Source organism: Vulpes vulpes, chromosome 3 (genome assembly GCF_048418805.1).
Source record: "Vulpes vulpes isolate BD-2025 chromosome 3, VulVul3, whole genome shotgun sequence".
Lineage (NCBI taxonomy): Eukaryota > Metazoa > Chordata > Mammalia > Carnivora > Canidae > Vulpes > Vulpes vulpes.
This window is the reverse complement of record NC_132782.1, coordinates 136767789-136790709: the sequence shown is the minus strand read 5'-3', so window position 1 is coordinate 136790709 and position 22921 is coordinate 136767789. Positions and strand designations below refer to the sequence as shown.

The 22921-nt window shown below is 40.5% G+C and overlaps 1 protein-coding gene and 1 pseudogene across 11 annotated transcripts in view; one reads left to right on the top strand and one right to left on the bottom strand.

The window, feature by feature from the left end:
* COL24A1 (collagen type XXIV alpha 1 chain) overlaps nt 1-2601 on the bottom strand; it is a 387560-nt gene extending 384959 nt beyond the window's left edge. For 2 of the 11 annotated variants that reach the window (XM_072754691.1, XM_072754695.1), the window contains exons 1-2: nt 1880-2049; nt 1302-1432 (exon numbers count right to left, since the gene is read on the bottom strand). In XM_072754691.1, the coding sequence (XP_072610792.1) occupies nt 1302-1357 (56 nt within the window). In that variant the 5' untranslated portion in view covers nt 1358-1432; nt 1880-2049. Of the gene's footprint in view, nt 1-1301; nt 1610-1653; nt 1766-1879; nt 2050-2357 lie in introns of those variants that run through there. The other 9 variants (XM_072754701.1, XM_072754698.1, XM_072754694.1 and 6 more) reach the window with 8 other exon arrangements.
* Nucleotides 1064-21255, top strand: LOC112924439 (large ribosomal subunit protein uL30 pseudogene; annotated as a pseudogene).
* Nucleotides 21256-22921: the final 1666 nt, after the last annotated feature.

Genomic DNA, 22921 nt, shown 5'->3' with positions numbered 1-22921 from the left:
CCGCATGGACCGGGAGCTCCCTGCACCCTCCTGCGGGAGTCCGGGGCTCCCTGCACCCTTCCGCAGGGATCCGGGGCTCCTTGCACCCTTCCGCGGGGTTCCGGAGCTCCTTGCATCCTTCCGTGGCGACCCGGAGCTCCCTGCACCCTCCCGCGGGAGTCCAGGGCTCCTTGCACCCTTCCGCGGGGACCGGGAGCTCCTTGCACCCTTCCGCGGCGGCCGGGAGCAGCAGGGGGACGCGCGCGGCCCCGCAGGATCGGCCGCGCCCCGAGCCCGCTTTCCCACCGGCTCCTCGCGTTGGGCCTTTTATCAAGAAATGTGGCGGGAAAGCCGCCCGGGAAGCGGGTGCGACCCGCGGGAGCCGCCGCGGGGAAGCCGCCCCCAGCGCCTGAGCTCTTCCGGGCCCCGGGCCCCACGCACCGACCCCTGCGGCCTCGGGCGCTCGCGGGGGGCGGGGGGCGTCGGGCGTCCTCCGGGGCCGGCAGGCGCAGCCGCGCGGGCTCCCGGGGTCAGAGCAGGGAGCGCGCGAGCCGGGCCACGCTCGGCTGCACGCGGCGGGGAAGCACGTGCGCACACAAACACCGCCCCGGGGCGGCCCCTCCCCGCGCCCCGCCTCCGCCGCCCGCCCTCCGCCCGCGCCGGCCGCGTGGCCCGCGACCCTCCTCCCAGCGGCCCTCCCCGGGCAAAGGCGCGTCCCGCACTGCCTCTTCCAGGGGGAGCGGGGCAGCCCGCGAGGCGTGCACCCCCCGCCCCACGTCTCTTCCCAGGGACGGCGCCCGCGGGGCCCCGCGCGAACGCTCCCGGGAGGAGCGGCCCCGCCCCGCGCCAGCCCCTGCGCGGGTGACAGGCGGGGGCCGCGGGCTGTCGGCGCCACCGACCCGAGGCGAGCGCCCCATGCCCGGCCCCGCGGGTGTCCTCGCCCTCCCGCCCGGCAGCCGCACCCCGCGTGGGCGCCCGCGGCCCAGGCTGCGCGCACGGAGCCCCGAGGAGCCCGGCGGGGGCGCGGAGCCCCAGGGCCCGAGCGCGGGGCCGACGGAGGGCTGGCGGGCGGCGGGGCTGGAGCCGTCCCTCGGCGGCCGCAGGACCTCGTTAGCATAGACCTTCGGAGAGACCCGCTGGCAGGACGCGTCCCTTCCAACACGGTATTTTACAAACGGAGGAGGCGAGAGGCGGATGCCGCGGCCGCCCGCCGGCTCCGACTGCAGAAGCGCCAGGGCGCGCGGATCTCCCAGCCGCGCAGCGGGGCCCGCGGCCGGGGAGGGGCGGGCTGAGCCTGGCCGCGGGGCCACCGGGCTACTTACGTTTGTGCCGTGTGGGAGACCTTTCCACGCCTTGTCCTGTGGGCTCCTAAATGCATTTGTATGCATTTGTCCCTGCAGCGAAGCGCTAACGGAAAACAGAAGGCAACTCCGATCTGCTAAGGGTGCAGGTACTGGCCATGAAAGAGGGAAAAAAAAAAAAAAAAAAAGTCACATGAAAACGATGCTCCGAAATCGCAACCACAACAAAAAGGGAGGAGGGAAATGGGAAGGGGGAAGAAATAGCGCCCAAAGGGTAGACCAGTCAGCTATAGGCTCCCTAGCTCCCTAGCTCGGGAGCGGGCGAGCCCGGGCGGGGGGGGGCTCCCCTGGGAGGGCGGGCGAGGAGCGAGACCTCGGGCAGGCGGCGGGGCGCCGGCAGCAGCTGGAGCTCGCCGCGAGCGCAGCCCTCGAGTTCACTTGCGGTTCAAAGGCGACTCTGTGACTCCAGTGGAGTCCTCTGCTGTGGGCCTGGGAGGAGAGGAGGGATGGGGGAGGGAAGGAGATGGGGGAGGGGGGATGGCGGGGGGGGGCCTTGGAAACCACCCGCGTCGGAACATTTGTCAGACAAGCACACACACCCACTTCGGCGGTCCACGGCTGCGAGGGGGCCGGTGGCCACCGCAGGCGCTCAGCGCGGACTGCCGCCCGCCGCTTCCCCGGGAAGAAGAGGAGCCCAGCAAATCCGGCCGGTGTTAAATTTCACCGCTCACTGACTTGCAATGACATCACCGAACAGCGCACACCTCCCCCTCCGCCCCGCAACCTACCCCCAGCCCGCGCGGGGCTCCCGCGCCCCCGGCCCCTGGGCCCCCCGCGCCCCGGGCGCGCCCGCTTCCCACGCCACCCTTCCCTCGTGTCCCCTTTCCTGCAGTCCCCAATATGATCTTTTCCTCTTGCACGTCTCCCATCCCTGAGCTTTTCCTCTGTTGCCTTCACACACGGTCTGAAATCACACTCCGCGGAGCCCTTCATTCTCGACCTTCTTGCTTTTTACTTTTTGCACTGATGCTTGTGGCCTAGGTCCCCTTGTAGAGGGACTGCGACGGTCCTTTCTACCTTTCCTCCCGTCTGCCCCCCTGTACTGCTCTTCTGCCGATTTTTCTCTCCTGTGATCCACGTTTCTGCTTTCTGCTCTTCTCCAGCTTACAAATACGGATTAATGATCTGCGTCTATGCATCTAGAGCATGCTAACAGACCACGGATCTTTCCAGTTTGAATGAATGTCCTCTCTCATTTTTGAAATAAACTTCTTTTTTTGACAGAAGCCTCCAGCCCTGCGCAGCTTTTTCACAGCCTGACAAGGCCACCTTCCAAGTCCTGGGGAAAAAATATTAACCATCTGATTTTATCTTTTTATTAATAAGAGTAAGGAAATTCCAGGAGGTCAGGGATCTGTTATCTTACTCTTGCTGTATTTTCAGCACTTAAAATACTACTTAGCGTGTCTATATAACCAGCGACTGTTGTATACCATTGAGTATCATTTCTCCACCAAGTTTTCCTGGCCTATTCTGTGTGCCATCCACAGCTAATGATACTTCTACATGTTGAAAAGCATCCCACATTACACACATACTATAAAAGTTAAAGCAACTATATTGATAAATAGAAACGATTGATGCAACCCTTGGAATTTTAGGAATTATTTCCCAAAAAAATTGGGGAATTGTTTTTTTCCTCCAAGAACATAGGATTTAATTCACCTTCCTTTCCTTCAATTTTTCAACTTTTTATTTTGAAATGATTTTAGATTTACATAAAAGTCAAAAAAATAGTAGAGTTCCTGTATATCTCGCACAGACTTCTAATAGTGATATTTACCTAACAGCAATACAATGATCAAAGCCAAAAAATTAACACTGATACAATACCATTGACTAATCTATAGCTCTTATTCAAATTTTGTCAGTTTTCTAAAATGTCTTTTGTCTGGTCTAGTATTTAAGTCAGGATCTTATACTCTGTTCATTAATTAACAGAGAGATTGGGGATCCCTGGGTGGCTCAGCAGTTTAGCACCTGCCTTTGGCCTAGGGCGTGATCCTGGAGTCCCAGGATCCAGTCCCACATCAGGCTCCCTGCACGAAGCCTGCTTCTCCCTCTGCCTGTGTCTCTGCCTCTCTCTCTCTCTCTCTCTCTCTCTCTCTCTTTCTCTCTCTGTGTGTGTCTCTCGTGAATAAATAAAATCTTTAAAAAAAATTAACAGATTAAACTGTTATATCTCCTTAGTTTCCTCCCATCTGTGGAGTTCCTGTATTCTTTTGTCTTTCACGACTTCCACCCTTTTGAATTAGTCATTTGGTAGAAGGTCTCTCAATTTGGATTTGTCTGATGTATTCTCATGATCAGGTTCAGGTTACCTATTTTGGGCATAAATACTACTGAAGTGATGTTGTTTCTTTCTTAGGGCATTATATTCGTTATATATAATGTTATATCTTATTACTGGTAATGTTAACTTAGATCACTTAGTCTAAGGTGCAACGTGCCAGGCCTAACCACTGTAAAATCCCTCCCACCCCCTGATTTTTGTAACAAATAGCCACAGCTTTCTGGAATCCTTCTAGAAATCCAGGGCTGAGGGAAGATAGTCATTCTTAAATAGCCTTAAACTACAGTTTTTCTGCAGATTACTACTCAACTAAAGAAAGGTAATTTGGTTTGGTGGAAAGAATAGATAAGAATTAATCAGTAACTCACCTAATCTTTGTCTCCATTTTCATCAAGGATTAAAACCATTTTTTTTATATTCATAATATTGAGTGAATATTTGAATGCTGTATGAAATGGAAATACTTAATAAAATGTATCTCAGGTTCTTTGACTATAAGAAGAGAATAGTTGCTAGTTATAGTTAATAGAGCTCTTGTAATGCAGAAGATCCTAAAGGATCCACATAGTGTCATATAGAGTACATTTGTTTGTGGGAGCAGAGGCATTTGCCTAGTAAAAAATAATGTAAGGAAAAAAATTTAAATAATGTAAGGTTTAAATGCTATAGACTATTTAGGATGGTGGAGATTCACATAGCTCAAATTGATCAAGACAGATTAACCAGAGACCTTGGGACTTACTTAGTTGGGCCTTGAAAAGTGAAGAGGGTTTACATAAGTGGAACATTCCTCTTTCTGGAAATGGAGAACAGGAGATTCACAATGGGTAAGAGGAGGGTATCTTAATTATTTCAGAAGGAAAGAAATAGATTCATTGGTTGGATTAGAAGTTTGTGCATTGGAAGAAAGATTGAGGGCAAAGTATGGAAGTCTGAATGCCAGGATAAGGGTTCATTCATTCCATAAACACTTATTATTTGGTATTCTAGGCACTTGAGTTACATTGGTGAACAAAATGCATGAAGATTCCCTTCGTGGAGTTTCCATTTTACCATTTAAGATTTAATCTAAATGGTAAAATGGAAACAAATTAAAGAATTTCAAACTGATAAATGATTATGTTCCAAATTCCCATTTTAAGAAGACTGATCAGTACCAGAGCCAAGATTGAAAAGCGAGAAGGTTGGAGGATAAGTTAAATGGAAGTGTTAAAATATGCTAGTGTTTTGAACTATGGAAGAAATGATAGAAAAGCTAAATAAGGGAATCATTATTAAAAGAAATTAAGGGATCCCTGGGTGGCGCAGTGGTTTAGCGCCTGCCTTTGGCCCAGGGCACAATCCTGGAGACCCGGGATCGAATCCCACGTCGGGCTCCCGGTGCATGGAGCCTGCTTCTCCCTCTGCCTGTGTCTCTGCCTCTGTGTGTGTGTGTGTGTGTGTGTGTGTGTGTGTGTGTGTGTGACTATCATAAATTAAAATAAAATAAATTAAAAAGGTCTGATAACTGGTTACATTGGGAAGGGAGAATGAAATTTCAAGTCCAAATGACTGAAAAATTATGCCATTGGCCAATGACAAAGGGAATACAACTAATTCAGTTTGAGACATATTTAGCTTGAGATATTGGTAGGAAATTCTATTGGGCCCATCCAAGATCTGTTGGAGTTGAAAGCTAGATTTCAAGAGAAAGGCCAGAGCTAGAGTTTTAGATTTCTTCATTATCTGCATAAAGTGGTATTTGAGGCTTTAACAGCAGAGTCTGTTTTCAAAGAAGTGAATATAGAAATGGAAAACAGACAAGGACCTAAACTTAGGTTATAGAAAGTGGGGGGAGACAATGCAGAATTAAAAGAGATAGAACCAGGGTGCCTGGGTGGCTCAGCCAGTTAGGCCTCTGCCTTCAGTTCAGGTCATGATCTCCAGGGTCCTGGCCTTGAGCCCCATGTTGGGCGGCCTGTTCAGTGGGGTGTCTGCTTCTCCCTCTCCCTCTGCCTCTCCTCCTGGCTCGTGCTCTCTCTCTCTCTCTCTCTTTCTCTCTAATAAATAAAATCTTAAAAAAGATAAAAGAGAACCAAAAATATGTAGCATTATTAAATAATAGTATAGGAATTCAAAAAATTATAATACAGTAAATACTGTAAATCATATTTACTATGCATGAGTGTTAAGTATTTTTGATATATTAACTCATTTTGTCCTCTTAATGAATCCTATTGAATAGGTACTGTTTATCACTCCCATTCTACAGAAGAGGAAATTAAGGCAGAAAAAGATTACAGTGGAACCTTGAACAACTCAGGGGGTTAGAGTGAGTTAGGAAGGAAGGGTGGAATTATTGACAGCATCAGTTTTACCCAGAGTCAGTCTACGTGAGTTTACATCTTGACTACCAGTTTTGTGATCTGAGGCAATTTAACTACAACTGACCTTTGAACAACATGGGTTTGAACTGTGTGGGCCCTCTTACACATGGATTGTTCAATACAATACAGTCCTGTAGATATATTTTCTTAGGATTTTCTTAACATTTTCTATTCTCTAGCTTACTTTATTGAAGAATATGGTACATGAGTTGCTTTTTACAATTACAGATTCCCGAGTTTTATGCCTCTAGATTCTGACTGAGCCTGTCTAAGGTGGGACTTGAATCTACATTTTTGACAAGTCATTGTTAAAAGTACTGCAAGTAATTGTGATACAGATAGACTAGTGATATGGTAACATGTCAACCCATTCTTGACTTAGTCATCAAGTACAATGCTTATTGACTGCCTGTGAAATCTCTTAATGAGTAAGTACTCTTGTTCACATGGATCTAGGCAGAATCATTGTGGCTTAACCAAAATTCCATGTTTACATATTTACTGAATGATTGAATAACTAAAGAGTGTCATACCTACTGTGTATTAGGCAGTGTCCTAAGACCTGGGGTTATGAAGATATGTGGCATAATTATTCCTTTCAAAGAGCTTATTACCTGCTAGGAACGGGATCTCATAAAAACCAACTGGTATAGATGATGGAAAGAAGTAAGAATAACCAACTGGTGACATGGAGCAGTTGGGGCACAAAGGAGATAATACCCAATTCTAGCAAGAGTGATTGGGAGCATATGAGGTTTGGGTCTTTAAAAATGAATAGGTGTTTGCCAAGTTGACATGAAAATTCAAGCCAATCCAGGTGGAGGAGGCAGCATAGGCAACAGCATGGAGATATAAAAAGTCCTAGCATCGTGATTACAGGCATGCAGTTGGAAAAACTATAATATAGAGATGAGGATGGAAAGAACCTTCACTAATATTTGAGAGATACATGTTTAAACTTTACTCATTTTAAAATATGGGTCCTGGAAATTTAGATTTTATTTTGTGTTTAATACATAATGCACCCAAGTTGGAGACACAGAGTTCATTAAAGTAATAAGGAATACTTACTCTGGTTACAGTAATTGGGAGGGAGGGGGGAGGTAGGCCGATAGCTGGAAGGGTTCTTTCACCAGAGCCTTTGAGAAGATGACAAAAAAGATTCACAAAAATGACTTAATATTCACTTTGGGAACACAACTATATACACTTGTCAAATAGCTAACTAAGGCATGTTTATATACAATGTATTGCAAGTGATAAAATATTTCAATCCCTCCTCACTACAGAAACAGATGAAAATTCTTAGCTTGGATGGTGAGGAAATTTTTTCAGTTCTGATCCAATGTGAATTTCCTGTCTTTTATTATGCAAACTTTTTCAATTTTCTCTGCTGCCACTTTTTCCTTCCCAAGTCTGTTTATGCTAGAATCTTTCTTCTTTTCTTCTCTTCCTTTATTCTTAGTCTTGTGAATTAACTCAAATGTGCATCTAAAACAGTTGGTAGAATGATGTTCCTTTCTTCGTTTGCTGGTCCAGGAGCTAGTGAGCTCTCCATAATGTGTTTTCCTTTCATATGGATGCCCATGGTCTTTGACATGCTTTGGACCATGTGGTGCTGGAAGAGAGTTTTATTCTGACGTTAATAGGAAGTATAACATGTTTATTGGGACTAGATCTGAAACCAGACAGAAACACAGACAATCTTGACACATTGTGCATAATACAGAGTTCACCATTCCAATCCCACCCGACTACATTCCCTTTGAGCAGGACTAGTTTGATCATTTCACACATACTATTGCCTAGTTTACCTGCTCAGATAAAACATGGAAGTCAAGAACTAAGATAAGCCCACTGTCTATTAATTACTTGTCTCTACCATCCCGGTTGCCTGTTTCTCATTCCCTCTGTGTAATATCTCACTGTTCTAGCCATTTTTTTTTAGAGATTTTATTTATTTATTCATGAAAGACACACAGAGAGAGAGGCAGAGACACAGGCAGAAGGAGAAGCAGGCTCCATGCTTCTCCATGGGACTCCATCCTGGGTCTCCAGGATCATGCCCTAGGCTGAAGGTGGCACTAAACCGCTGAACCACCAGGGCTGCCCTGTTCTAGCCATTTAGCACAGATTCTATATGATTCATTTGTGAAGTGAACTAAATAACTAAATGGAGGCCACCAATTGATTTAAAGGCAAAGCAAGGAACCTTAATCAGTGTTAAGGTACTAACCAATGGGCTAGGATAATCTGAGTCCAAATACCAGACAAGATAAAATAAAAGGGTTACATATATACAGTATGTTCCACTAAGTGCTCTATTAGTTTATTTTAGTCTGCCATTCAAACAATTGTGTGTGTGTGTGTGTATGTTGTGGGTAAAGTTTGAATGAAATTAAAAAATAGCCACAGGGATGTTCATTACAATGGGCCTCACGCCTATGAAGCAAAGTATTACAGTGACACCATTCATTCCACTGAAGTTCATCATCTATCAGCATTTCTATTTTAAACCCTTTCTGAATGATTTCCAAAATCTGCAGTGTTACCAGAGGGCCCATTAATTTTCAAATGTATATTTAAAGTTAAATTAAAACTGGTAATTTAGAGTATGTCTTTGAAACCTTAAAGATTCTCCCCTGACTCTCTTCTCCCATTAAAAATTCTTCGCTACAAACAATGTACTCCTGATACCAGATGTGGTAGCATGGTGGAGATAGGACACAGACTGAGGGGGAATTTGCTATAGAGATACATATTTTCTAAACCTTTTAGTGTATCTTCACCCAAATTCCTTTATTGAACTGCTATAATGGAGTTATTTTATGGAAATAATAGGTATTTCGGTAGTGAAAGAAATTTCTACTCAGATTTACTTTTCCTTAATCTCCTCTGGCAATTCCCTCATTTCTAGTAGTATAAAATTCCAGTCTAAAAGTTGGTGGGAAAAAAGCTTAATGTTATACCTTTTAATTAGAGTGTGATGGGACGCCTGGGTGGCAGTGGTTGAACATCTGCCTTAGGCTCAGGGCGTGATCCCAGAGTCCTGGAATTGAGTCCCACATGGGGCTCCCTGCATGGAGCCTGTTTCTCCTCCCTCTGCCTATGTCTCTGCCTCTCTGTGTGTATCTCTCATGAATAAATAAATAAAGTCTTTTTTTTTAAATTAGAGTATGATATCGTTCTAGATGTACATAAGTAAAATAATTTTTAAATAACATTTTGAAGCTATGTTAACATATTTATGGTACATAGAATCATAACGGCACACTGAATGTTAATGTTATTTTTTTATTTTTTTTATTTTATTTTTATTTTTTTTAATTGTTATTTTTTTTAATCAAAAAAATATATCATTGGGGATGCCTGGCTGGCTCAGTTGGTAGAGCATGACTCTCTCTGAGACTCATCTAGATCTTTGGTTGGAAAGACTCTCCCATTTCTGATCTTTGTGTGTCAGCGCTGTCTGCCACAGTTATTTCCCAGAAGCCCTGAAAAGAAGAGTGTATGATTAATAGCAGGACTCAATATAATCACTCTTGATTCCATTGGCTCTCATCCAATAGAGAAAATGAATCCAAACAATTACATGTGACCCTCTTGTGCTCTAAAATAAGATCTCCAACATAGTCACACTTTAATTTATACCAAAGTCTCAAAGGTTTCAGATTGGCGAGAATTCCAAGATGAAGTTTTCTAAATTTACCCTTTGAATTGCACCTTCTAAAATTATTTTTCCTGACCTACAATTCTTAGGCTTTAACATTTACTATGATATAGTGCATGTCTCCCATTTTATTCAAGCAAACATTAGGGCTTATACTGACCATATGAACGAATCACGTAATTTCCCTTCTATTTTGTTTAGCTTTTGCACACAAATATTAAATCAAAATTCTTTTCCGGTGCACCTGCTGAGAGAGACAGAGTAGAGAGACAGAGACAAAGAGAGACAGAGAAGACTCTAGACTCAGTTCTTTCTCTTTAAGTCTATCTGTTTAGCTCATATTTCCACAGTTCAGTTTAGGAAGTAAATTGACTAGAAGGCTTTATTTGGATAACATACAAATTATTTCTCTCCTCAGAGAAAATTTCCCATTTTACATTTTCTCTATTTTAAAATTCCTCAGAGGAAATTTTATCCACGTTTAAAGACTCTATAACAGTTCTAAAAGATCTTTAAATCAATAGAATAGTTGTGTTGATACTGAATAAAACGAAAAGAATTGCAAAACCACTTTGATGCTTAAATTTTCTTAAAATTATGTATTTAGAATAGTATCTGCCCACTATAGTCACTTATCGTTTTCTTCTCTGAAAGCATTTAGTTTTTCTTCATTTCCCCACCCCCATAACCACTATATCCAATGTGTGTTTTAACAAAATATCTGTAACCTAGGACAAGAACAATATATTTTGGAATATATATTCAAGGGGAAAGTATTTAGAATTCCATTAGTGCCAGCCCAAAAGTATGGGGCATTACTTTGGCCAAAGAAATACTAAATGTGGATAGAAAATATTTAGGAAATATAAGAAATGGAAAGAATTAGAAAGTGCCTTCAAGGGTAAGCAAGCAGACTAATTCTAGGAGAGATGGATGTTCTTCCTAAAAATCTTTGGCTTAAAAAAAGTGCAAGAGAAATAGTGTTGGACTACAGTAGCAAAGATGAATTTTTTTTCCCCAGATCAGCATTTTATAAAAGAAGGAATATGAAAGGAAGGATTTTTAAACTCACAGACCAGATTGCATAAAGGATTGTTTCCATTAAATGAAAGTTAAGTAGCTTTTGAATGTCATGAATGAATATCTGCTTTGTGTGGAATGCTTCTCTTAAACTCATTGTGATATTAAGCATATTTATGTAAATAATGGGTGATGGTTTTAATATTATATAAACATTACCTTTGTTATATGATCCTTCTGAAAGACTCTGCTGACTGTTACTTTTGGCTTAAGAAATCAGTGAAATCATATAGGTTTTGAAGGAAATCCACAGGAATGTATAAAACCTCCCCCTCCCACTCTGGAAGAGAAAATCAATGCCCCTTTTATGTACCTACATTTCTACAGGCAGGTCTACAGCTTATAGCTGGAATAAATCCATGATACAGTAGAATAGGCTTAACCCAATATGAGATCAAATCCTAGCTCTGCCACTCAGAAGCATGAGATCTAAGGTAGATTACTTCATTTCTCTCACCTTCAGCTTCCCTATTGGCAAAGTTAGGGTAATACTGCTATTCATGTTCACAAGGGTGCTGTGAAGATTAAATAAAATAGTCCCAAGGCATCTGGGTGGCTCAGCTGGTTGACCATCTGCCTCTTGATTTCAGCTCAGGTCATGATCTTGGCTCATGATCTCAGGGTTGAGGGATCAAGTGCCTCATGGGCGGCTCGCTCAGCAGGAAGTCTGCTTACTGTTCTCTCTCACTCTCTCAAATAAATAAATAAATAAATAAATCTTTAAAAAATAATAAATTAAATAATCCTATGTAAGGTACCAGGCTCTGGTGCATAGCACATGCTCAAGAAATGAAACAGCCTCCCAAACACCTTTGAGGTCTGCAGTCCAGGTATTGTTTATCCCAATTTTTTTTTTTAAGATTTTATTTATATATTCATGAGAGACACAGAGAGAGAGAGAGGCAGAGACACAGGCAGAGGGAGAAGCAGGCCCCATGCAGGGAGCCCGACGTGGAACTTGATCCCTGGACTTCATGATCATGCTCTGGGCCAAAGGCAGGCGCTAAACCGCTGAGCCACACAGGAATCCCTGTTTATCCCAATTTTACAAATCATGAAACAGGCTTGAAGACAAAGCTACAGTCACAGAGTTAATGAGTAGCAGAGTCACATCAGGAATACAGGTCCTGCTGATGATAATGATAACAATAACAATAATACTATTTCTGATTATTGTGATAACAGAAGTAACATTATTTTTATTTTTAGTATTATTAGGTAATGACTTGGTTGATTGATTAGAATTTTACTTCATTTTGCTTCTTATTTCCAACTCCTATGAAGCTTTCATTGAAGACAGGAAACAAAGTACCCTCTCACAGGGAGAAGAGCTTCTCTTCCCTAGTGGCATGTACAAGCCCAGAACAGCCAGAAACAGCCCTGTTTTCACTTGGAAATAAAACAAAACAAATGATGAGATTACTTAAGCTATCAGTTCAAACTGAGATAGATGCATTTGCCTCCAAACCTCTCCAAATGGTAGCAATTACTGGTTTAATGTTGATGACTTCCCACTACTTGAGCCCTATATTTATATCCCTATGAATGAATGTGTATTCACATAGCTAGTTTACATGTGAAAAAAACCTATTCCTATGAACCCTCGAGTGTTTGTTTTAGACTGCTTAGCCAGTTAGTTCACCAGGTATTAGCAGGCCAGAGTCCATGTCTTTCATGCTATGAAAGATATTTCAGTAATATAGACAGCTTAATACTGGCTACTGAATCTAGTATAGTCAGGAGAAGAAAATCCTTTGTTCTCTTTATTGGTTTCAATATTCTTGAAAATCTGGGAAATCTGTGGTCATGTGTGTACAGGGTTAGAATATAATATTTCTTTATAAATGAATCAACGTTGATCCAAGAGAAGGTTCCAGAGGGGTTAACGCTGCTCAGTTAAAGGACTGCTCAGACGTGGGTGGGTGTGTGCCTGCACTGTACACACACAAGCTGTGACCATGTGAAGCCAGTATGAGTTCACAAACGACAAGATCTGACGGACTAATCTAATTTCCTTTTTGGACAGATTGGCAAAACTTGGATCAAAGGAATACCTATCAATCCAGTGTATCTGGATCTTGGCAAGGCATTTGACTAGATTTTTATGATTCTCTTATGGAGAAAAGAGAGAAATATGTTTTAGATGATAACAAGCCAAACAATATATAATTACTGAAGGGATGTTAATTAATAGATTTGAACCGGCATAGACATCTTACAGGACATCTTAAGTTCTGATGTTAGCAATTTCCAAGTTTAAGTTTTCAAATTCTTAAATGAGTTCATCGAAGACATTTGAGAATGCTGATGAAATTTGGAAATGCTATATCATTGGAATTTGAGTGGGGTGACCAAGGTTTCCCAATTTACCTCAGACTTTCCCACTTTGAGCACTTAGAGTCCCAAATCCTGGGAACCCTGAAGACCCAGGTAAACCAGTGTGATGTTAGTCACTCTAGATTTGATTAGGAGTTAGAAATGACGTGAGGCAGGTAATTTTTAAATTACCCAACTTAAGTACCTCATATAAGTGGAATCATACAATATTTGTCGTTTTGTGACTGGCTTATTTCATTCAGCATAATGTTTTCAAGGTTCAGCAATGTTGTAGTATGGTCATAATTCTCCCCTTTTTAAAGTCTGACTTATGTATATATACACCACATTTTGTTTATCCATTTATCCCATTTATTCATTGAGGGCCACTGGGGTTGCTTCCACCTTTTGACTATTGTGAATAATGCCACTATAAACATGGGTAGTTCAAATATCTGTTTAAATCTCAATTTCACTTGTTTTGGGTACATATCTAGCAATGGGATTGCTGGGTCATATGGTAATTCCATTTTTAATTTTTAAAGGAACCTCCATACTATGTTCCATAGCAGCTACACCATTTTATATTTCTACCAGGAGTGCACAAGAGTTGCAGTTCCTTCACAGCCCTTCCAAAACTCGTGTTCTCTTTCTTTCTTTTTTTCTTTCTTCTTAAATAAAGTAGCTATGTTAATGGGTGTGAAATGGTAACTTACTGTGGTTTTTCATTTCCCTAATGATTAGTGATGTTGATGACCTTTTCATGGGCTTATTTGCCATTTGTATATCTTCTTTGGAGAAATGCCTATTTAAGTCTTTGCTCATTTTAAAAATTGGATTGTTAGTTTGTTGAACTGTAGTTCTTTATATGTTATAAATAGCCATCCTAATGGGTGTATCCACAGGATCTCAATGCCATCAAATGCATTTAAGATTATCCTCTCCTCTCACAAGATGAAATTATTTAAGAATTTTGAGCAGATAGTACCAAGAGGTTTAAATTTAGGTGGTTCACTCTGGAGAAGAAAGATTGAAGGGGGGAAGCCTGAACCAGGGTAACAATACAGAAGCTCTTATTATCAGTTAAGAAGCCATGAAGACCTTTGGTAATGGAATTGAGGAGGAAGAGACATACATGAGATTTTTAAAAGGGCAATATCAAAAAGGCTAGATGACTGACTAATGGGCTGTGATTAGGAGAAATGCAAGATGATTTCCCAGTTTCTTAGGAGAATGGGTGGATGGTAGCTTTACACCAAACTCAGGAGTCGAGGGAGAGATACAACCAGTTTTATTTAAATTGAATATGCAGTACCTGTAAGGTAGCCAGGTGGATATGCCTCATTGGTGGTTAAATATATTAGCCTGGAGCTTAGCACAAAATCTGAGTTTGAGATAGACTTATCACAGTGTAGGTAAACCCTGAAACCAAGATTGTCCAAGGACAGTGAGTAGAATTTTAAAAGCATATTGATTTCTGAGAAACACCCAAATTTGTGGGCTGGGCAGAGCAAGAGAAGCCCACAAAGAGGAGCAAGAAAGAATATCCATGAAGGTAAAATTTATAGGGATACGAGTTCAGCTCAATATAAGAATGTTTTTAAAATTAGAGTCGTCCAAAAAAGGAGGGGGGGAGTCCTTTTGTTGAAAGTGACTTCGCAGCCACTGGAACCATTGTCAGAAGCAAGACAATCACTTACCTGGATGTCACAGGAGGGATTCATTCCCTGATGAGGATTTGGTTTCCATGTTAATAGTATACTTAAAAAAAAAAAAAAAGATTTTATTTTTTTGAGAGAAAAAAGAGAGAGCTTGAGCAGGGGGTGGGGGTAAAAAGACAAGCAGACTCCCTTCTGAGCAGGGAGCCCAAAGCAGGGCTTAATCCCAGGACCCCGGGATCATGACCTGAGCTGAAGGCAGATGCTTAACAGACTGAGCCACCCAGAGCCCCCAAGAATATACTTTTTAATGACTAGAAAAATCTGTTTCATCAGAAAACAATGCGAATTAATAAAACCCTGGGAGGGGGATCCCTGGGTGGCTCAGTGGTTTAGTGCCTGTCTTTGGCTTAGGGCGTGACCCCTCAGTCCTGGGATTGAGACCTGCATTGGGCTCCCCTGCATGGAGCCTGCTTCTCCCTCTGCCTGTATCTCTGCCTCTCTCTGTATGTCTCTCATTAATAAATAAATAAAATCTTAAAAAAAAAAACCAACCCTGGGAGACTTTTACTTGTTTAATATTTGAAGTTTCCAGGACTAATTGAAAAAGAAGAAATACGTGAAAACTTTTTAGTCTTTCAAATCAAGAGCTAGGCATATCCCCACTCAGAAACTGCTGCAAATATTTCAGAATATAAGCCAAAATAATAACTGTGATTCTCTTATAAATAATGCTTGCTGAAAGACTCAGACTTACTGGCCAAAAGACTTTGGTTCCAGTAAGATGAGTAAGAGAATTTGCCAGCTCTTTAGAAGACAATTCCCCCTGTGTCAAAAGAAGACTGTGTGTGCTTCAGTTTTATTTACAGTTATTAATTATGAATATGGAAGCATTATGAATAAAGGAAATATGAATAATTACATAAACCAGAATTACTGGTTCTCTGTCCCAAATCATGAGGTTTACCCTGGGGAAGTGGAAAGCAACAGAGTAAAACTTCTCCAGAATGCTACTTGATAAATATTCCATCTTCTGGCTGGAAGGAAAGAGCAACCTTTGCCTTTGAGTCCTTTATTTGGTTCTGTAGCTCCTAACGAGGCCCACCTGCCCCAGCCTGCTGACTGACAGCACAGCTGCACTCTGTCAGGCAAGGTCTGCTCCCAGGACCCACCAGACCTGGATGAAATTCAGATCACCAGTTAATGCAATCTCACTGCTGGTCTCTGAGGAATGGTAACTGGCTTTCCAAACAAATACGAACAGTCTGGGAATCATCTCTATAGTCTACACATACGCAAAGCTATTTGGGAATGAAGGCAGTAAGTCTTTTTTTTTTTTTTTTTTTTTTTTTTTTGTCTAAAAGCCTACATTATTCATTTTTTTGTCAGTCCCTCCATCCATCCTCACCTCTGAGAAAGTTTTCTCTAAAACCTGCACCATTGTAATATCCTTTCAGGGTCAGATAGTGATGATTTGAATCCTGCCTCTATCCTGTGTAAACTCAGCTATCTTTCCTTGGTTTCCTTGTCTGTCAAATGAGTTATAATACATAAAGAGCTTATAACAGTGTGGACACGTAGTATTCAACAATGTATGCAGGATATTCAGGGTTCCTATACCCATCAACTTAGAGAACTCATCAAATCAACTGATGTTCCTCCTGAATGGGCAAAGGAAGAGGATCAAGAATGCTTGGAAAATTAGCCTTTGGTTCAAAATTGAAATAGATTGCTTCACTTGTTGAGCTATGGGCATAAATCACCTTTTCACACTTATTCTCCAGGGTCTAGGGTCTCCAATCTTCTCCTAATGAGGAGCTATTTATGAAATAATGTCATCCCCCAAATCTTCAGCATGCTGACTTGTGTTGGGTCCTTAAAGTTCCAGATGATGAGAGGTTTGGAGGCAGGAGAAAACCAATTGCTAAGAACTGATATCTGGCTCACTGAATCAATTTTTGAACTAAAGTACCTTTCAGTGTTAAACTACCACCATCATCATCAAATCCTAGAATTTTAGAATGGAAAGAGACCTTTTATTATTATCAGGTATATATATACCTATATGAAAGAGTTAGATTTGATACATATATACATATGTATATATGAGACACAGAGTTGCTAAGTCATTTGCTCAATATTTTTTTTTAACAAATTAGTCATAAAGGATTAAAGTCTACCCCTCCTGGTTCAGTTCCCTCTTTCATACTTCCATCCAACAACTATTTCTTAGATTCTTCTGATATGCAAAATATTGAGTAAGGAGGTGAATAAAACATAATCTCAGCCCTCAAAATCTTATAGTTTAGAAAAGAATCATACCAAGTATATGAACTGCTACATTTTAATGGTGAAATATTCAGTGCTATACTGTTGGGCAGAAAGATACCAGAAGGGCATGTTATAGTCTGCTGGGAACATCTCATCATCACTGAGGAGGACTTATTTTGTGTCAACACTGTCTAAGATTCTAGGGATACAAATGTACAAAGGCACACTACAATTCTCCAAAGGTTGTAAAGATGATCACAAATACAGTAAAAACCAGCACATTCCATGTTATATGACTGCTGCAGACAGTATAGTACTAAGGAGCTCAAAAGATGGAGAGCTCACCAAGGGATGGGGCCATTGGAGAAGATGAAAATGGCATTGGACTTTGAAGGAAATAACATTTTGTGCTTGGAATTTATCTCCAAAAAGTAGAAATGTGATTCTTCCTTATGACAAATCTGACTCTTTCCCCCAAGGTAACATGTTCTCATGACAATCTTTTTCAGAACTTACAAGGAAGAACTTAAAGGTGATAGTCTTAGAGCATCCCATGTCTCTTGTTTTTGCTGTGCTTCCTAGTTCATCCTCTCCAAAAGATTTTTTTAATATTCAAATGTATTTTAGAGATTATTCACCTATTCCTTCTCAGTATCCTACTCTAGCTGTTTCTCAACAAATCTTTTTCCTAGTCCAACCTCTTAAGAAATATATCAGAATAGGCTTTATTTTTCATACTAAATTTTGACATTTTCCCAACATAGCTCAATATGTGACTTTCAAGGAAAAGCTTTTCCAAACAAAATTGTGACAATGTTACCATGAAAAATCTTTCAACCATTAAAGTGTGAAAATGTGCATGTGAATTTTAAAGTATTAGAGCCCAATGAGTAAGTGAATTATAGAAAAAAAGGATTAATATCAAATGCCTAGACATTATTACCTAAACTTGGATAAACCAGGAAATTTTCCAAATCAAATATGAAATCATCAGCCCAATATGATTAGGAGAAAAGTGATGTAATAAAATCAACTTTTAAATATCTATATGGCATGTTGCATTTCCTAGGAATCTTCAAATGTTTGCTTAAGAATAGCCAAAGCAATTGCAATAAAAGATAAAACAGCTCTTTGAAATCATATTTCTAAAAATTTATAAATTTCCCCAATTCCCTACATTATTTAAAGAAAAAGTTATTTTCCCAGGAAGGAAACTTCATTTTAAAAACCACTCCAGTATTTCCCTTGCAAAGAAATAAGCCAGATGATTCTAACACATGGAATTTTACTTGGGGAAAATTCAGAAATACAAGGAAACTTTAGTAACTCTTTAGTACTAACAATCACTGTGTAATTCCTAGAAGTTTTCTTCCTGATGAAAGTCGATGAGATAATAATGTCTACTGAGAAACAAAATAAACAAAAACCTGGAAATCAGCAGCAAGTGGTTATATAGAATCCATATGATATTCTAGAAAGAAACTGGACTGGGATCAAGATGCATGTATTTGCCACTTACCAAGCAGAAGAGAACAGATTCTATAGGTATGTTACATTTGATGATTTTTTGACAAGTATATATACCTGTGAAATCACCACTCCAAACAAGATATGGAAGGTTGTCATCACCCTAGAAAGTTCTTTCATGTCCCACTGCCATCAAGCTCCTCCCCCATTCCTGCCCCAGGAAGCTATTGTTTTTATTTCTACTTCTATAAATTAGTTTTATACCTTTTCTAAAACTTCATGTAAATGGAACCATGTACCTTCTTGTTACACTGCTATTCAGTTGTTTTTAAGACTCATTTATGGGAAGTCCTGGTGGCCCTGCGGTGTAGTGCCGCCTTCAGCCCAGGGTGTGATCCTGGAGACCCAGGATCAAGTCCCACGTCGGGCTCCCTGCATGGAGCCTGCTTCTCCCTCTGCCTGTGTCTCTGCCTCTCTCTGTCTCTCATAAATAAATAAACAAAATCTTTAAAAAAAAAGACTCATTTATGTTGTCTTGTGTGTTCTTCTTTCTGCTGCAGAGTATATCCCATTGTATAAATAAACTATTTATCCATTCCCTTGTTGATGAACATTTGGGTTATTTTCAGCTTGGGACTATTATAAATAAAAGGTAATGGATAATCTGTCATCATATTATTTGCTTTCCATTTGTCTCTTCGAATTATTTTTCCTCTGTTTTCCTTTTCCTGCCTTTATTTGGTTAATCAAATATGTTTTTGGGACACCTGGGTGGCTCAGTGGTTGAGCGCCTGCCTTCAGCTCAGGTTGTGATCCTGGGTCCTAGGATCCAGTCCCACATCAGGCTCCCCATGGGAAGGCTGCTTCTCCCTCTGCCTATGTCTCTGCTTCTGTCTCTGTGTCTCTGATAAATGAATAAATAAATAAAATCTTTTAAAAATATATATGTTTTAAGTATTCCTCTTATTTCATCTATTGGCTTCTTTACTGTAACTTTTTGTTTTTAATTTTTAAGTGGTTGCTCTAGCACTAACCATATGCATGTATAATTCATCAAAGGCTATTTGTCCAATATTTCACCACTTCACTCTTTATACCAGACTCTTCACCCTTCCCATTTGCTACTTCCCATGTCACAAATATAATAATTTATAAGAATATAACTCCTTTTACCTGCCCTTCCTTTTACTTTTTCAAAGCTGTCAACCTCACTGTACAACGTTGTTATTTTCCATTTAAATCGTAAGTGATTTTTATATTTACCCATTTACTTACCATTTCCAGTGCTCTCCATTCACTACTATAGATTGAAGTTCCATATGGCATTATACCCTGTAGCCTGAAGAACGTCTTTTATCATTTCTTATAATGCAAGTCTTTATTATAAGAGTTTTTGGATACTGTTTCTGAAATCCTTCAAAAGTTGTGTTGACAGGGTTTTTTTTTCTCAGATTTAAAGATATTATTCTATTATCTTCTGGCCCCTATTGCTTCTGATAATAGTCATTATTTGTATCATTACTTTCCTGTGATTAATATGTCTCTTTCTACTTCCAAATTTTCTCTTTCTTTGGTTTTCATCAATTTAATGTGTTTTTCCTTTATTTATTACTGCTTATTACTTGGAAATAAATCAATTTTTAAAATCAAAGTAACATTTCAGTCATTATGTCTTAAAATATGTTTTCTTCTTATACTCAGTCTTAGGACTCTGTTACATATATGTTAAACCATTTGATATTGTTCCATGGGTCCTGAGGCACTGTTAACTTTTCTTTAATTTTTCTCTCTGTTCTTTAGAAAATACCTGAATTTTAACTCAAGGTCCTTGATTTTTTTCTTCTGCCATCTACAGCTTGCTGTTAAGCTCATCTGGTGAATTTTTAATTTTAGTTAGGATTTTCCACTCTAGAATTTCCCTTTTTAAAAAAGAGTTTTTTTGGCTCTTTTTCCAGCTGGAACCATGGAGGTTGCAGAAGAGAAGAAGAAGGTTCCTGCTGTGCCAGAAACCCTTAAGAAAAAGCAAAGGAACTTCGCAGAGTTGAAGATCAAGCGTCTGAGAAAAAAGTTTGCCCAAAAGATGCTTTGAAAGGCAAGGAGGAAGCTTAACTATGAAAAAGCTAAGCATTACCACAAGGAATACAGGCAGATGTACAGAATTGAGATTCGCATGGCGAGGATGGCGAGAAAAGCCAGCAACTTCTAGGTGCCTGCAGAACCCAAGTTGGGATTTGCCATCAGGATCAGAGGTATCAATGGTGTGAGCCCAAAGGTTCGAAAGGTGTTGCAGCTTCTTCACCTTCACCAGATCTTCTTCAATGGCACCTTTGTTAAGCTCAACAAGGCTTCAGTTAGCATGCTAAGGATTGTGGAACCATATATAGCTTGGGGGTACCCAGACCTGAAGTCAGTGAATGAACTGATCTACAAGCGTGGTTATGGCAAGATCAACAAGAAGCGAATTGCCCTGACAGATAACACATTGATTGCTCGGTCTCTTGGTAAATATGGCATCATCCGCATGGAGGATCTGATTCAGGAGATCTATACTGTTAGAAAATGTTTCAAAGAAGCAAACAACTTTTTATGGCCCTTCAAATTATCTTCTCCACGCGGAGGAATGAAGAAAAAGGCCACCCATTTTGCAGAAGGTAGAGATGCTGGCAACAGAGAGGACCAGATAAATAGGCTTATTAGAAGGATGAACTAAGGTGTCTACCATGATTATTTTTGTAAATAATAAATGACTACTTTCAAATGGAAAAAAATTAAATTAAAAAATTAAAATAAAAAAGAGTTTTTTGTACTCTGCTGAGACACCACTTCCTCATCAAGATCATACATTCCTTTACTTACTTGAACACATTTTTCTTTCATTCTTTTTAACATATTTATAATGGCTACTTTAAAGTCTGTGCTAAAATTAATATGTGGGAACTCTAGAAGTTGGTTCATATTAACTGCTTTTTTCTTGACTATGAGATTTCTTTTCATGTCTCATAATTTTTGTTTGCATATAAAACTTTGTAGATGATTCATTGCAGAGACACTGGATTTTGTTACCTTATTTTGAAGAGTGTTGATTTTTGTTCTAGACGTAGTTTAACTGTTAAGCAACTTGAACTTGGGTAAACTGTGGTCTTATACTTTGCTAACATGATTCTGTGGAATGTCCATGGTGTTTTCCGCATTCCTGTTACTGAGCCATATTTATCTCTAGTAGGGAGAGAGTTTGGAAGTTTAGGTTTTGTTACAGTGGATCTAAAGTAGATTTTATTCTAGAGTGTGCTTCTTACTTGTAGGGTATGGCCTTACTGGTATTTCAGCTAAATGGCTAGGATGTTGATGAAATATTAACTCAGTTTCCCTATTCTGATTGTGCTGGAGCTCTAATGTTTTCCAGCACAGCTTACTGTGTCAGGGTCAAAAATCGTCCCCAGACAGAGGGCGCCTTGTGAAGTGAGGCTCACCTTAAGAGCTTTCCTTCTCTCAGAGATTATTTTTGTGCTGCCTATGGTTAAATGCCTGCAAACAGTTGCCTTGTACATTCTGTTTAGCTTTACAGTTGTTTATGGCAGGAGAATAGTCCTATGCCAGTTATTCATTCTTATGCAGAAGAAGTCCTCCTCAGGTATAATATGACTATGCTTTCTGGCTTGAATGAATAGGTAATGATGGTTCCACTAACTGCCATAAGAAATCTGAGATCAGGAGCAAGCTTAGGATGAACAAGATGACTTGGGTTTTGTGCATGTTGCATAGGAGGCATGAGAGATGCTGGTAGAGACAGTGATAGTGTTATTCTTTTGTTAATACTTACGCTTAAAGTTGATCACCATTTATACATACACAAAACTATTCTTTCCTATTATATTACCTTTAAATATCCTCTTGAGGGTCACCTGGGTATGTCAGTTGGTTAAGCATCTGACTCTTGATTTTAGCTCAAGCCTTGATCTCAGGTTGGAAGTTCAAGCCCTGTGTTGGGCTCCATGCTGGGTGTGGAGCCTACTTAAAAATTTAAAAAAGCAAATCTCCTCTTTAAATTTTAAGAAATACAAATAGCATTGATTTGGACTCTTTCCTGTTATTTGAGAACTAGAGCCAAAGTTATAGTAAGGTAAATATTTGTTTCCAAAGTGATTTGTCAAAAACTTAATTTTTTTTCTTTGAGGCAGAAAGAGCATCTATTTAATTGTGATAAAACTATTTCTCTCTTTTTCTTCTGCACTGCATGAGTATTACCATTCAGCCACTGGAGACTAGATATAACTCTGTGCCACACACATGTGTTCTCACTGAAGTAAAACTCCTCCAATATACCAACCACAAATATGAAACAAAGGTGCTGACACAACTGGAAGAACATGAGCAATAACAACGAATGTATTTGGGTGTTCCTGTGGGCTAAGGCAGGAATTAAAGTAAAAAACACTCTCGTACAACTCTGAGCCATCACT